Source organism: Aedes albopictus, chromosome 3 (genome assembly GCF_035046485.1).
Source record: "Aedes albopictus strain Foshan chromosome 3, AalbF5, whole genome shotgun sequence".
Classification (NCBI taxonomy): domain Eukaryota; kingdom Metazoa; phylum Arthropoda; class Insecta; order Diptera; family Culicidae; genus Aedes; species Aedes albopictus.
The window spans coordinates 420,293,092-420,306,961 of record NC_085138.1 but is presented as its reverse complement, the minus strand read 5'-3'; the positions used below and the strand labels follow the sequence as shown (position 1 = coordinate 420,306,961).

Below are 13,870 nucleotides of genomic sequence, written 5' to 3'. Positions count from 1 at the left end.
CTCCTATGTAACCACTAACTGAATAACATCTTGAGAAGGCGCTTTTTCAGCCTTTTCGCAGTTGCTAAATAATAGTTTTACGGCATCCCCAAATTAAACGATTAAATATAATTGGGTTATGGATACCGTGACGCAATACATGTGGAACTGGAATTATTACTTCTAAAATTGAATAATTAAAGTACTTGCCGCTACTTGGAATCGAACTCCCGATCTCCGTATCCACTGGTCCCGATGATGTCCTCGCTGCCACACTGCTATATATAAATAACATAGAAAATAGCCCGTTTTGTTTTACTCCAGACAAGACTTCATAATTGTGCCACAAGAAACCTTACCCAACTTCATCTTGCTGTAAAAGCTTGTGAAACGTCAAACGCAATAATGTTTACATTGAACAAGCTGTGTGGTTGCGTCAACAGATTCTTCTTCACAGCTTCTAGCTGAAAGAGTGTTCTTTAGACGGCTACGAAGCGCTGCTGTTTTGTGTTTTGGCAACATTACAAAACTTACTGTATAAAAGCAGCTGTTGTATTGGCTGGAACTCTTACTCGATTTGCACATCTTCCGGCAAATCTTCCGGCGTTGAATTAAAGTGCAATAAAAGCAACCCAAAAAATTTCACGGCGCATACATGGATAGCTGTAAAGAATTTGTGTAGTAGCTATATATCCCGCTTAAAGTTTGTTTTGACAATAATGTTTATATCCGACAAGCCGTGTTGGTAAACCAACAGTTTCTTTATTACAGCTTCTAGCCGTAATGAAATCGCATAACGGCCTTTAAAGCGCTGCTAGTTTGGGGATTTGTCAGTATAATGGATTGTACTGTATAGTAGCAGCTGTTTTGTTAGCGGGGACTCCTATTCGATGTGTTCAAATTTTCACATCTTCCGGGAAATCTCCCGGAGTTGGAATAGGGTGGCTTAAAGGCAGCCCCAGTGACAAGCAATGGATTTATGAAAACCGAGTTTGCGTGCTTGTTTTGCAGTCGTGTATTAGCTTATGATTTATATTTGACTAGCTTTCCTTTTATTCAGCGTTGACTGCTTTTACTCGATGGTTACACAACAGAAAGCAAATGACTGAAGCTTATAGCGCTGAAAATTTTAGTTGGGTACTGAAGGAAGACCTGGGGCCTGTAGCATAATGAAAATTTTACTAATAATATTAGTCTTGTAGCTTGTAACTTATAATTTTCTGTTGTATAAAAATACTACAAGTACAAGTTACAAGTCCAATACTATAAGTCGGATGGACTAATATTATTAGTAGATTTTACAAGTGTATGTTGCATAAACAAACTACAAGTATAAAATATTAGCTATGACTTGTACTTTTGATTACAAGTCTCAAAGGTCTTGTAAAATAATTTACAAGTTAAATTTAAAGTACTGCAGAAGTCATATTTAGTTTTGAATGTATCGATTTACCATTTTGATGAACTCAAAAGATATTATTTATCTAACATGTCAACCTTAATTCCAGTTTTCGACGATTAAATTTGGCAGTATGTATTCGAAACTCATTGAAGAGAAAATTGCGTTGATGTACACTTTGTATCCAAAATATAATTGCTGAGTCTCTCAAGTTCTCCAAAGTTTCTACAATACCCATCTTTGATTGGAGGTTCTTGGTAAAGTTATGGTTATTATGGTCACTGCATAAGCACAGGTAAAGTTGCAGATGCGAAATAAATTTGAATCAATTGCTTGTATTGCGCATCATTAAGCTAATCAAGAGCTACAATATACATACACTAACTCGAATCGAGTTACGACATATAAAAGTAGGTAATAGCTCAATTTTTGCATCCCAGATCACTTGGGATTTTAACAAGAAGCATAATACATGTTGCTAAATCTTTATACATTGTTTTTCATCCAGTACTATTAAATTTTTGGGACATTTTGCTAAAAATCTAGGTACTTGCAGTGCCATACTTTGTAAAAAACTATTTCGTCAGAGCGGCCGAAAATTATCCAAACAGCATATGGTTTTCTTCATCTATCGTATAAAGAATGCAAAACTTCGGAATAAATGAAGTTATTTCCGGATGTTACGCGAAAAATGCAGAATATAAACAAACATCAACTGCCATTTCAAATTAATAGTTAACTGTCTGTCGGATGAATTTTGACAGGTAAATGAACCAAAACAACTTGTATTTTCATAGTAACTAATATTACAAGTGCTAATAATATTAGTGGAAAATTGAGCCTTTATGCAACACAAATTATTAGCACTTGTAATATTAGTACTTGTAACTTGTAACTTGTAGCTAATATTATTAGCCCGATTATGCTACAGGGCCCTGGAGAAATTTCTTAAAGAATCCCTGGAAAATTTTTGAATGCATTCTATTAGAAAATTTTCTGGGAATTCCGTTTGGATAGTCTTGAACGGATTTCTTTTGAAAGTTGTTCAGGACTTTCTCTAGAGCAAAACAATAAGAAATATTTTTTTTATCTTACATACAGGGGATGGCCAAAATGTTTGGGATAGGCAACTTTTTTCTCCCACAAAAAAATTCAATATACTGTAACTTTTCATAGAGTGCATCAAAAAATCTCAAATTTTGACTGTTTGTCAACCTATTATATGTGCATCATTGGTACAAATTTGGGCTCGATTGAATAGTTTTTCGCGAAGTTAGAAGCGTTCGGGTAAAACACTATTTTAGACAACTCATTTTTGAGCTGTCATATCTCGGAAACCAGTGAACCGAATTGAACGAATTTTTTAACGTTTATCAACAATATATTAGGGGTACTCACTAAACAGGTTCAATTGTTGCGTAAGCCATGATTTTCTGCTTATTTGAAATGTTTCATGATTTTGCGAATGAAATAATCAACGATTGCCTTGGTGATTGCGATGTTTAATCAGTTTAATCAGTTTACGCTGTTAAGTGAATCCCCCTATTGATACTTAATACAACGTTATAAAATGTACAAGCTGTTCAAGATGGTCCACAACCTGAACCCGTGGTACCCGACCGATGATCTCCACAAGCTGGCTGGTGTCGATACAATTGACGCAAGCATCGAACGTGCTACAAGATCCTTCAGGACTTCCTGTGCAATGTCCGCAAATCCGCTCATCGAAGCACTCCACCTTCAACATCTGTGATATTAGCGTTAAGAATCATGAAATCTAGGGTTTTTTCAATCCTAAACTCGTTTTCCCTAAAAAAGCTACTCGTAGCTAGCAATTTCTAAATTTGTACATACGTCTCTATTAATGAAATTGAATTGTTCTCAGTTGTAAGGTTATCCAAATCTCTGAATTGTTAATGTTAAGTTCTTTCTTTAAAATAGTGTTATTGACTACAGAAAAATAAAAATGAATTGAATTGAATTGAAAATGTAATATTTTCCCACGGCGAATTAAGTTATACCGGGTTGAATTTTTTCCCCATATAGAGGAAAATAAGTCAAATTTACAATACCACACAAAAATTACTAAATGTGTTCTTTCTTTAATCTAAATTGGCTCTAATATATCTGATTAAAGATAACTCGCGAAAAGAAGTGGAAAATCTTTGGACATCAACACTAAAATGTATTGACATTGACGTAAAAAAATTTCATTTTTTGGAGAAAAATCCAAAAAGTGTCAATCCATGATAACTTTTTTCAACGTTTAAAAACTATATACCCACAGACAAACAGACGTAACACTTGCGAAATTTCCATCGACCACGCTTTTAACGATCATTTTAAATGATCATAGTTGTGGCTTTCACAACCAGAGGCGCGCGCATCGTTTTTCTATGTGTTTGACGTTTCACACTAGCGCCTTCTGTTGACGATATGGCACAACACAGTGATTCGTGCAACTTTTCCACCAGGTGATGGTAGTGTGAAGTGGGCGATGGATTTCCATGAAAATCGTTCAAGGTGTTACGTCTGTTTGTCTGTGATATACCTATGTTTTAATAGTTTGTGAAGCATTTGTATATTGTTAGTGTACGTTCAAAATTTCATTCAAGTCGGTTCACTGGTTTCCGAGATATGACAGCTCAAAAATGAGTTGTCTAAAAAATAGTGTATAACCCGAACGGTTCCAACTTTGCGAAAGAATAATCAATCGAGCCCAAATTTGTACCAATGATGCACATATAATAGGTTGACAAACAGTGAAAATTTGAGATTTTTTGATGCACTCTATGGAAAGTTATAGCATGTTGAACTTTTTTGTGAGCAGTGAATCAAAATTCAACCATCGCGCAACAATAATGACAATGTCGCAACCTGTATTTGTTGCGACAAACAAACCCATGCGACATAAGTTTGTCCCAACTTGAAAATAATGGGATTAACATCGTAAGCCTTGCATTGCGATTTAGGAACGGTAACTTCGAGTCGGTAAACACTGCAACTCTGGTAAAGCTCTATCATCAAACAGTTTCGACCTTGGGTTAGCAATAATTGATTATTCACGAGTTGAAAAGTACGCAACAAATTCAGCTTCCGTTTTGTCTGCAACAAAAAATTTCGAGATCATGTCATTATCAGATAATGACAGATTCTGTTACCAGTAGGGATAAAGAGTAATCGTCGCACCTTCTTTGTTGCTTGTTTTGTGCCTCTTTTGTCTGACAATTCTCTTCACTGTTTGTGAGAGAGAAAAAAGATGCCTATCCCAAACATTTTGGCCATACCCTGTATATGACGGCACAAAGCTCGTTCCCAAGGGAGGGGTTTTGGGGGTTGTGGTAGTTTAGCAGACCGCTGAGTAGGCGGTGTATTCAGAAAGATCATTGTTAATACAACTGTCAAGAGAGAAACACCACATTGGCGACGACGAACAAGAACCCAGCGCAGAAAATTGAAGTTAATTGCAATTTAAATCCGAATTTGGCTTATCGATGGTAAATATATTCTGTCTGATCCCGACGGATAACATCTGCTCGGGTCAGACAAAAAGGGGAATAAGATGCTGCACCGGCCGATGAAAATCTGGCCGGTGCAAGCAAAAAGGAAAAGCTCGCCTCAAAAGGGGGCTGCCGTTGCGACAGATACGATCTGTCGGGTCCGGCGCAGTGATGCCACATACACAGATTTACCTAGAATTACACAGATTTTTTCCCATTTTCGCCTACAGATATCTGTGATCACAGATCAAAGATTTTTGCAATAAAAAAGATTTTCAAGATTTTTAAAACAATGACAATGACTTTCGTGAAAAAAAGCTTTATTATAATTTTCAGGTACTCAAATTTAAATAATAGAAATTAAATCTTTTAGTTGGATGGCCTAGGCCAAGCCTCAGGCGCTTTGTTTTCGGCGTTCTTATGGTTTCTGATGATCTTCAGATGCAACCTGGGAGTGTTTTGGTCGACGTTATTCTAAGAACATTGTTTTCCGTTTTTTTATAAACAAATTGTTCAAAATTATTCGATTTTGGAGACATTAACCTATCACAGATTTTTACTAAGATTTTCTGAAATTTCCTACAGATGAAAAAGATTTTTTTGACCAAAATCACAGATGAAAACCGAAAAAAATGTGGCAACACTGGTCCGGCGGAAGTTGGTAAAGAGAAGCTCGCTTTCGAAGGGAGCTGGATGCTGAAGCGATGGATTCGATCCATCGGGTCCAGCGAAAGAATGCTTACCTGAGAAGGAAGCAACCGAAGCGACAGTTTCGAACTGTCGGGTCCGGTGGTTGAAAAAAATCTCGCCTTTCGAAGGGAGCTGCTGAAGCGACGGATTCGATCCGTTGGGTCCAGCGAGAGAATGCTCACCTATAAAAGAGCAACCGAAGCGACAGTTTCGAACTGTCGGGTCCGGTAGTCGCAATAAATTCCATCTACTGGGTTTGAAAAAGTCAAAATGCCAGCAAAGGAGGTTGAAGCTGGGGGGAGGATAGGCAAAAAATGACACGCGAAGCTAAATGACGTCAGTCTAGTGCAGTGAACCATCAGAGCAAAAACTGCCGTAGAAGCCGAAATGGTCGGAACAGTAGCACTCAATGCGAAATCCGATCGAACTAGCTCTTCGGGAGAAACCCGATAGAGAGAATCTGTAACCACGGCGCCGACTGCAGACACTGACGATGAGTGTGGATGACAACGATTCGGATGGTGTTGATTTCGTTGCTTCTTCCACTAACGGAATCGACGGATTGGCTGACCGCCGTTAGTGCCATATAACACCAATCGCTTCGTGATGGAACGCCACATGCTTCACGTCCTAACTTCCTCAGAGGACAAATAGGAATTCCTTACCAAGGCGTTCTCCAGTGTGTACGAACACGAAGACGCGTGCTCGGAACGGTTGGAAGGGCTCAGCAAGAGCTAGCTAATATTTACAGGAATATTGGTAGCTGGAGGCCTGCGCAAGTCAGAGACACTAAAACACCGTCGAATCGCTAACAGATGCGATCAGTTCGTACCGGCGTAAAATGGGATGAAAACCTGAAAGCTCCCCTGAAAATGGAGCTGCTTCATTTCTTCCTCGGTCCATTTCTTGACATGTAGATACTACGAGAGGAAACCAGTCGCTAAATAAACATCTTCCGTTGAAGAAAAGGAGATGTGGTAGTTTAGCAGACCGCTGAGTAGGCGGTGTATTCAGAAAGATCATTGTTAGTACAACTGTCAAGAGAGAAACACCACAGGGGTAAAACCCTTCCCATTACCACCCACCAGTGAAGTTGCCCTAAGCACATATTTTTTGAAAAAGATAGCGATGACATTATTGTTATCAATCGCTAAAAAACAAAGTTGCTCGACCATATGGTCGACATTCTATTTTCATATCGCTGTCATCCGGTTTTAAGATGACATCATTTGGTCGGCGGACCACGGTTTCCGACCGAATATCGTCAAGGGGCGTGATCGTACCGCCTCTCAGTCGATCTTGGGCGGGGGGTTTCGTTCAGTGTACCATGATTCCAATGCATTTGATATAGGCCGTGTCAGGGGCCTGAATAGGCCTTTTCATGTGACAGTTCCGTGCATGCATTTGTTTACAAAGCTTGAACAACAGATGCTAACAAGAAAGTGTCATCTTCATAGAAGAACTGTCAAACGCCCGAAAAATCAGCTGATTTAAGACGTCAAATGAAAAGGCCCATTGAATGAAGAATCGTTCTTTGCACGGCGGGGGTTTTCGTTTAGTGTACATGTCTACACACGGGGAAACGAAAAAACTCAAATTTGAGTCTTTTTCATCCATCTTGACAGCTAAGTAAAACCAGTCAAATTTGAGTTATTTGCGATATACTCAAATTTGAGTTGTTTCACCAAAAGCCCGTATTGAGTGAAATCTACTATATTGCGAGCAGTACGTTTTGGTTCAAATTAATCCAAAATCGAGTCTTGCTTAACAGCAACTTTTTTGGAAATTCCATTGATTTAAATGTAAATAATGTTTGCCAGTTATTGCACTGAAATATTTTTTATTGCACTTTTATCAGTATTATACAAATAATATCACTTTAGAACATATACATTAACTAAGAAAAATGAACATTTGTGTTGGAGGCTCCGCTATCCGGAACATGTTCCCTTGGCTGATCCCATGGCCGTTTTGTTGGCAGCCGCTCGGTGTTTGGCCATCTATTCCGCTCCAGCACTGATGTCATCGTGGGTGCATTTCTGCCGAAGTAGAAGACACTAATTAATTTTCGTTTTTAGTTTAAATTTATCACAACTTACCGGTTCATTCGTGCGGGAACTGAAGTCTTCCATTCTCCGATCTGCTGGATTTTATCCTCGATTCTGCCTCTGGTTTTGCCTGCAGCACGTTCGTTGTAAGAATGGATTCAGCGGAGAAGAACTAGAAATTTTTAAAATAGTTGTTTAAAATGTTAAAAGGTCATTTTGTTTGATACTTACAGAGAAACCAAACCGAACTTGTGGTACAAATATGGCGCACAATAAAATTTTCATCCAAAATGAAGTGCCACTCCAACACTTCATTTTGGATACTTTCATAGCAAGCGAAAAGCAAAACAAAATGTTCGACAACCATAACTACAAATCTACCCAAAAGCAAGTCTTTGTCGATAACTACAAGATTAAGTCAAAAGTACTTTGTAGTCAGTTCGATTTTGTACCCAAAAAGCAAGTGTTGCCACAGTACTCGATTTTAAGTACTTTTTATCTGAGTTTTGAGTAATTTCATTTCCCCGTATGAATTCATATTCTGATGAAATATGTCATATACACAAATTTCAGTAATCTTCAATAAAAGTGTGAACAGACATTTCGATTGTTTTGATCAAATACTGAAGCGCATTAAACACCATAATATTATTAAATTTTATTGGTAAGTTCAACGTTATTGTTTTAATCTACAATTTTTGTAAATCCAATTGTTACATTAATTCTTCAGAAAAATAAAATATGTTGGCCTTACAAGCGCTACGAAACATTGGGCCAACAGTGGCCGGTAGGGCACGGAACTCCCCCACAACAGTAACAACCACCCGTCACTTTTGGGGATGGATCAACATGATGTTCAACCGGGTGGACACCGCACGACTCAAGGTGGTCGGCCCGGATCGGCTATGTGCCGAGTGGCTCCTTCGGAACGGTGCCAGGGCAAAATTCGTCAACGTACCACACGAACAAGTTAACTACAATCTGCTGCCGAACGAGTCGGTCCCGGTACTGATCGAGGAGTTTGACGGAACGGATTCCGGAATCATGCACATTGGCTTCGATCACCTGAAGGGTCTGACCCGGCTTAGGAAGATTAAGCTGCACAATTGCGTCTACCTGGAAGACCAAGCGCTGGCTAAGTTACATTTCGTTGCTCACACCCTCGAGGAACTGGAGGTTTCAAACTGCAAAAATATAACAGACTTTGGGTTGTTGACGCTGAGAGATTTGAAGAAGTTGAAACAGCTCAGCACCCACAATTTACCGTACGTGAAGAATTTGCAGAAAGTTGAAGAGGAATTAAGAAAATCGCTGCCCAACTGTAACCTGGATCTGAAGCCCTGAATGTGTTCCGAAGAAGCTGAGCATTGCGTATTTACCTACCTCCTAGTCATGTATTGCATTATGAGTTGTGTTTGAATAAAGTAAATTACACGTTTAACCAATGCCTTCTTTTTAAGAGAGTTTAGTTAGAGTTAAAGGCTGAACCCGCTGTTCAAAATTTGCATCTACATAAACCGATAAGACGGAAATGGGTACCGTGGGGTACCTATATGCCCCTCAACGTTATTTTTCGCATTGTATCTGAGCAGCTCTGATAGTTATTTATGCAACAAGTTGCAAAATGATCATTTTTTAAGCACAAGTCATACTGAAAAAATCATCATTTTGCAACGAGTTGCATGCAACATTTTTTTGCAATTACGATAAATATCTACCCATTCCGAATGATCATTTCTAATTGGTGATTTGTTGTTGCATGAAGAAGAATGATGGTGTTTTGAAAAAATCCTATCCCTATAACACAGGGGAAGATTTTAAAATGCCTCTATAAAATCTAAAACAAAATCTAATTAAAAACGGCTTGATGTACGGTGTTAGACTTTGGACGGACTACATATTGAACGTATAAATTTAAATTTACCATTTTTTTCTTGATAAGGTACTTAATTTGTAGTTCGTTCAAAGTCTAACACCGTACATCAAGCCGTTTTTAATAAGATTTTGTTTTAGATTTTATAGAGGCATTTCAAAATCTTCCCCTGTGTTATAGGGATAGGATTTTTTCAAAACACCATCATTCTTCTTCTTCTTCTTCATGCAACAACAAATCACCAATTACACAAACATGTTTCAGGATCTTGTTCAGGAGGAACCACGTGCAAGCATTTATGATCGTCTGTGTAGTCACAGACAAACAGACGTAACACTTGCGAAATTTCCATCGACCACGCTTTTAACGATCATTTTAAATGATCATAGTTGTGGCTTTCACAACCAGAGGCGCGCGCATCGTTTTTCTATGTGTTTGACGTTTCACACTAGCGCCTTCTGTTGACGATATGGCACAACACAGTGATTCGTGCAACTTTTCCACCAGGTGATGGTAGTGTGAAGTGGGCGATGGATTTCCATGAAAATCGTTCAAGGTGTTACGTCTGTTTGTCTGTGTCGAGGCGGTTGAAGAATTCGTGCACTGAAAACAATCCAAACGTCATTGTTACGTGAAAACATACGTGATTTTTTTCCATCGCACTTTTCACGTAGTACCTACGTGAAACACAAGTGGCAAGAGATGAACTCAGTATTCATCCATGAACAATCATTCCATTGACCTTTCTCGTAATATCTACGTGATTTTCCACGTAACAACTACGGACTTTTTCTGTACCTGTTACAGAGCACGCCTGTAGTTTTTACATAGCGTCCTATTATTGTTAATAATGAAATATGTAGGAAACACTGCATTCCAAGATAGCGCAATTGCTGGCTTTGTTCACTGTACCCAATAGATCCAACTGATTTTGCAGGGAAACGCACCGTTTCCCAGCAAAATCAAATGGGTCTGTTCCTGTTGAGCACACTAAACAAAGCCAGCAAGTGCTATATTGCTTGGCAGCAGTATCGTGGCCGGATCGACCGGATTGAAAGTATACGAAAGTACAGCAATGCAAACGTATTCCTGGACGTAATCATGAAAGGAGATTCGTTTATTTAAAATCATATGTAGAATTTCACACACTTTAATGGGTTTGCTTAAAATTCACTCCCGTTCAGTTGAATGAAAATTGATAATGTGAAATTAGGCGCTCCTCAGCTCAAATTTTAGTTGAGTATAACTTCTCCATATCTTGATAAGTCCTTCCGGGGGAGGTTATTTCTTCGATGGCATGACAGCTTGATGACGGCACCCGAAAATTATTCCTGCAGAAACGTGGAAAATAACTGGTATTGCTCGTACTAACCAAAGTTTTTACACAACGAATCCTTTTTACTTACATAATGTGATGAAAATGCTAAAAAAAAAAACCAAATTAAGAATACTGCTATTTGTTTACAATTCCGCCATCTTGATATTTTGAAAGCTAGTTCAGTGCGGCATTGAGTGAATGCAAAATGAAGTTATGGAAATGAACTGGACTGGGTATGTGACTTTCATTTAAGGAATATTGGGCAATTTCGTTATGGTAACAGGCACATCATTTGATGTTTATGATTGCCTTGGTAAGGGTTATCTGCGTCAGGTAAAATGAAGCAAATGAACCATTTTTTGATGTTACGTGATTTTTCACGTAGCAATGACGTTTGGATTATTTTGAGTACTTGTACTTGTACATGTACTTGGGCTTGGGCTCACTGGTGACCAAGGTAAATTTAATGGAAGGTACTGGCATATACGCAGTCAGTAGATGCGGGGAGAGGCTTATGACGGGGGTGGTGGAGGCGACTGCTGGCGAGTTTGTTTACGCTGTACTCTATCGGTTTCTGTGGGGTTGCTAGGGTTGCTAGGAGTTGTTGTTTACCCCCACACAAGTGAAATTTTTTGTCGTAGTGGCAGAGCAGCTGCTTGTTTTGCGATTTTAAATTAATGATTGTAAATAAGAAAAATTCAACTTATTTGGGTGGTTTGGATGCAGCAACATTGGCAATAAGCATGTGGAATCTTTACTGTCATAAATTCGAAGAAAAAACTTATTTAAAAGAGGACTTGCAAGAGGACTTGACATGATGGAAGGCGGTGTAGCTGCGGTAGTTTCTAAGGTTTTAAATGGGAATTACACCCGGAGCTGTAACTTTTTGGGCGACAGGTAGTGATGGGAAAAATGGGTGGCAAGGACTAGCCGTACCCACCAAGTCATTGGTACCCACATAGGCGCCAACTTAGGGGGGGCAAGCATGGTTTTGCCCCCCCCCCCCCCAATATCTGACCAAGTTGGCGCGTCTGGGTACCCAGGTACGACAGGTACAAGCAGGAGGATCCTGAAGTCGGCGGGAAGCGGTTGCCATCAACCAAAGAGCGTCAGATGCAGTTGGGAAACATTTGGGATTGCCGTGATTTGTCTGGCGGGTGAACGGATTTCCGATACTTTGTCCGGCAAACACTGATCTGTACAACCGCGAATTTCTTTGGGGACGTACGTCGGAACGTATCCCCAAAGTCTATCGGATGGAACGTGAAGAAAAAGTGCACAAAAGTGATCGCTTCGAGGCTCTGACACTTTTGGGTCATGGCTTGTATGCCATGTATATAGTTCCAAATCAAAACAAACTTGCCAGCTGTCATTCCGAATTCTAATATGGCGGATTGTATTATGCTTTTGGTCGAAATACGAAGTGGCTTAACGTGCGAAAATTGATTTTTAACCAACTTAGAAATGTCGCAACTCAATTTGGATAAGTGCATATTGTTGCTCTTAATTAGCTTAATGATGCGCAATAGAAAAAATAGATTCAAATTTACTTCGCAGCTGCAACTTCGCATGTGCTTCTAGCGACGACTTCGATTTGGTGGTGCGACGATAATATGATTTATCATATTGGATTACCTTGCTTTTACTTACCTTGCTGGTGACCACCGACAACGACACCAGCAGAGAAATTCAGAAAGAGTTTCGCCGTCACACGAAGTTAATCATCTACAAAACGCTGATTAGACCGGTAATTCACTATGGGCACCAAACATGGACTATGCGTGCAGAGACCAACGCGCCCTGGGAGTTTTTGAACGGAAGGTGTTCCGTACCATACGACAGAATGCAGATGGAAGACAGGACTTAGAGATGACGAATGAACCACGAGCTGCATTAGGGTTCATTCAAATATTACGTAACGCAAAATTTGACAATTTCAGACCCCCTCCCTCCCCCACGTAACAACTTTTGTAAGGGAAAATTTGAAATTTTGTATGAAGCGTAACACAGTGCTAGACCCCCTCCCTCCCCCCTTTGCGTTACGTAATATTTGAACGAGCCCTTAGCTGCTGAGAGAACCAACCATCGGCATCGTTCACACTGTAATAGTAGGCTGTGCTGAGGGTGACATTAGATCAACAGGAAATAAACATCACTTCTGTATCAGACCTCAAGCTACTAACAGTGTTTTCATAAATGTTACAGTGGCGACGAGAATTAAGGATCCTGAAACATTGTGATTGTGTTTGATCTTGCGTTTGATGGTCTTAATGTTAAAAGGGAAGTACATGTTATTATTGACTTAATCCATAATTTAAGTGGCCACAAGTAAAACAGATTTCATTGCATGTTTCAGTTATAAGTACTGTGAACCGGTGAATCGGTACGAACTGGTGTACAATATGCATATCCGTGGAAGGACTCAAACAGACGCAAATGTGCATCGGGTCCAAAGAAGACATAGTCTGGCCAAGAAAATTGGTTGCTGGCACGAGCCAACATCCCACCAAGATAAGTGATCCTGGCTCTGCGTTCTGGTAGTGTTGAGACTAGGGTTTTGTTGAAGTTGTGGAAGTCGTCATATGATATGGATCATAACAAAATGAAAGGTGGGTAGATTTGTAATTTAATGTTTAGAGTATCCATGCATAATCTGTGTTAAAGTGTCTCGGGTATACCCTATACTCGAGTATAGTTTAATCCAGGCTTGTTAATCTGTGTGTAGTGGCTCTGCGGGAAATCGACGTTTGCCACAAGACAAGAGGAATTTATTTTAAGCTGGCCGGGGGTACACGGTTGTTAAGTGTCCGTGTAAGTGTCCGAGGTTGGAAAATAAGCAGCGTACTTTACTACCATTCGAGCATTGCCAAAAGTAGGGAAGGACGGAGCAAGATGAGCACCCTAAGGATCACGTTGAGTTTATTGAAAGTTAACACAATTTTTCAAAGTAACTCACAGTAGTTCTTTTCTATATCATGTTTTCTATCACCCATAAACATGGGAGGGTTCAAAATTCACAATAAGGATGATTTATTTGACTAAACAAAAAAGATGTGTTATGGT

The 13,870-nt window shown here is 39.4% G+C and overlaps 1 protein-coding gene and 1 long non-coding RNA gene across 2 annotated transcripts; one reads left to right on the top strand and one right to left on the bottom strand.

The window, feature by feature from the left end:
• Nucleotides 1–8,178: 8,178 nt before the first annotated feature.
• Nucleotides 8,179–9,057, top strand: LOC109419365 (ATP synthase subunit s, mitochondrial-like). Its single transcript, XM_062860695.1, has 2 exons — nucleotides 8,179–8,280; nucleotides 8,347–9,057. The coding sequence occupies exon 2, from the start codon at nucleotides 8,358–8,360 to the stop codon at nucleotides 8,958–8,960; it is 603 nt and encodes a 200-aa protein (XP_062716679.1). The 5' UTR covers nucleotides 8,179–8,280; nucleotides 8,347–8,357; the 3' UTR covers nucleotides 8,961–9,057.
• A 1,033-nt stretch (nucleotides 9,058–10,090) lies between these two features.
• Nucleotides 10,091–11,264, bottom strand: LOC134292036 (uncharacterized). Its single transcript, XR_009999417.1, has 2 exons — nucleotides 10,896–11,264; nucleotides 10,091–10,820 (listed from the first exon to the last, which is right to left on the bottom strand). It is a non-coding gene; the product is annotated as an uncharacterized LOC134292036 (long non-coding RNA).
• Nucleotides 11,265–13,870: the final 2,606 nt, after the last annotated feature.

Excerpts from the sequence above, each read along its gene's own strand:
- LOC109419365 (XM_062860695.1), top strand. The coding sequence starts at position 8,358 with ATGTTGGCCTTACAAGCGCTACGAAACATTGGGCCAACAGTGGCCGGT.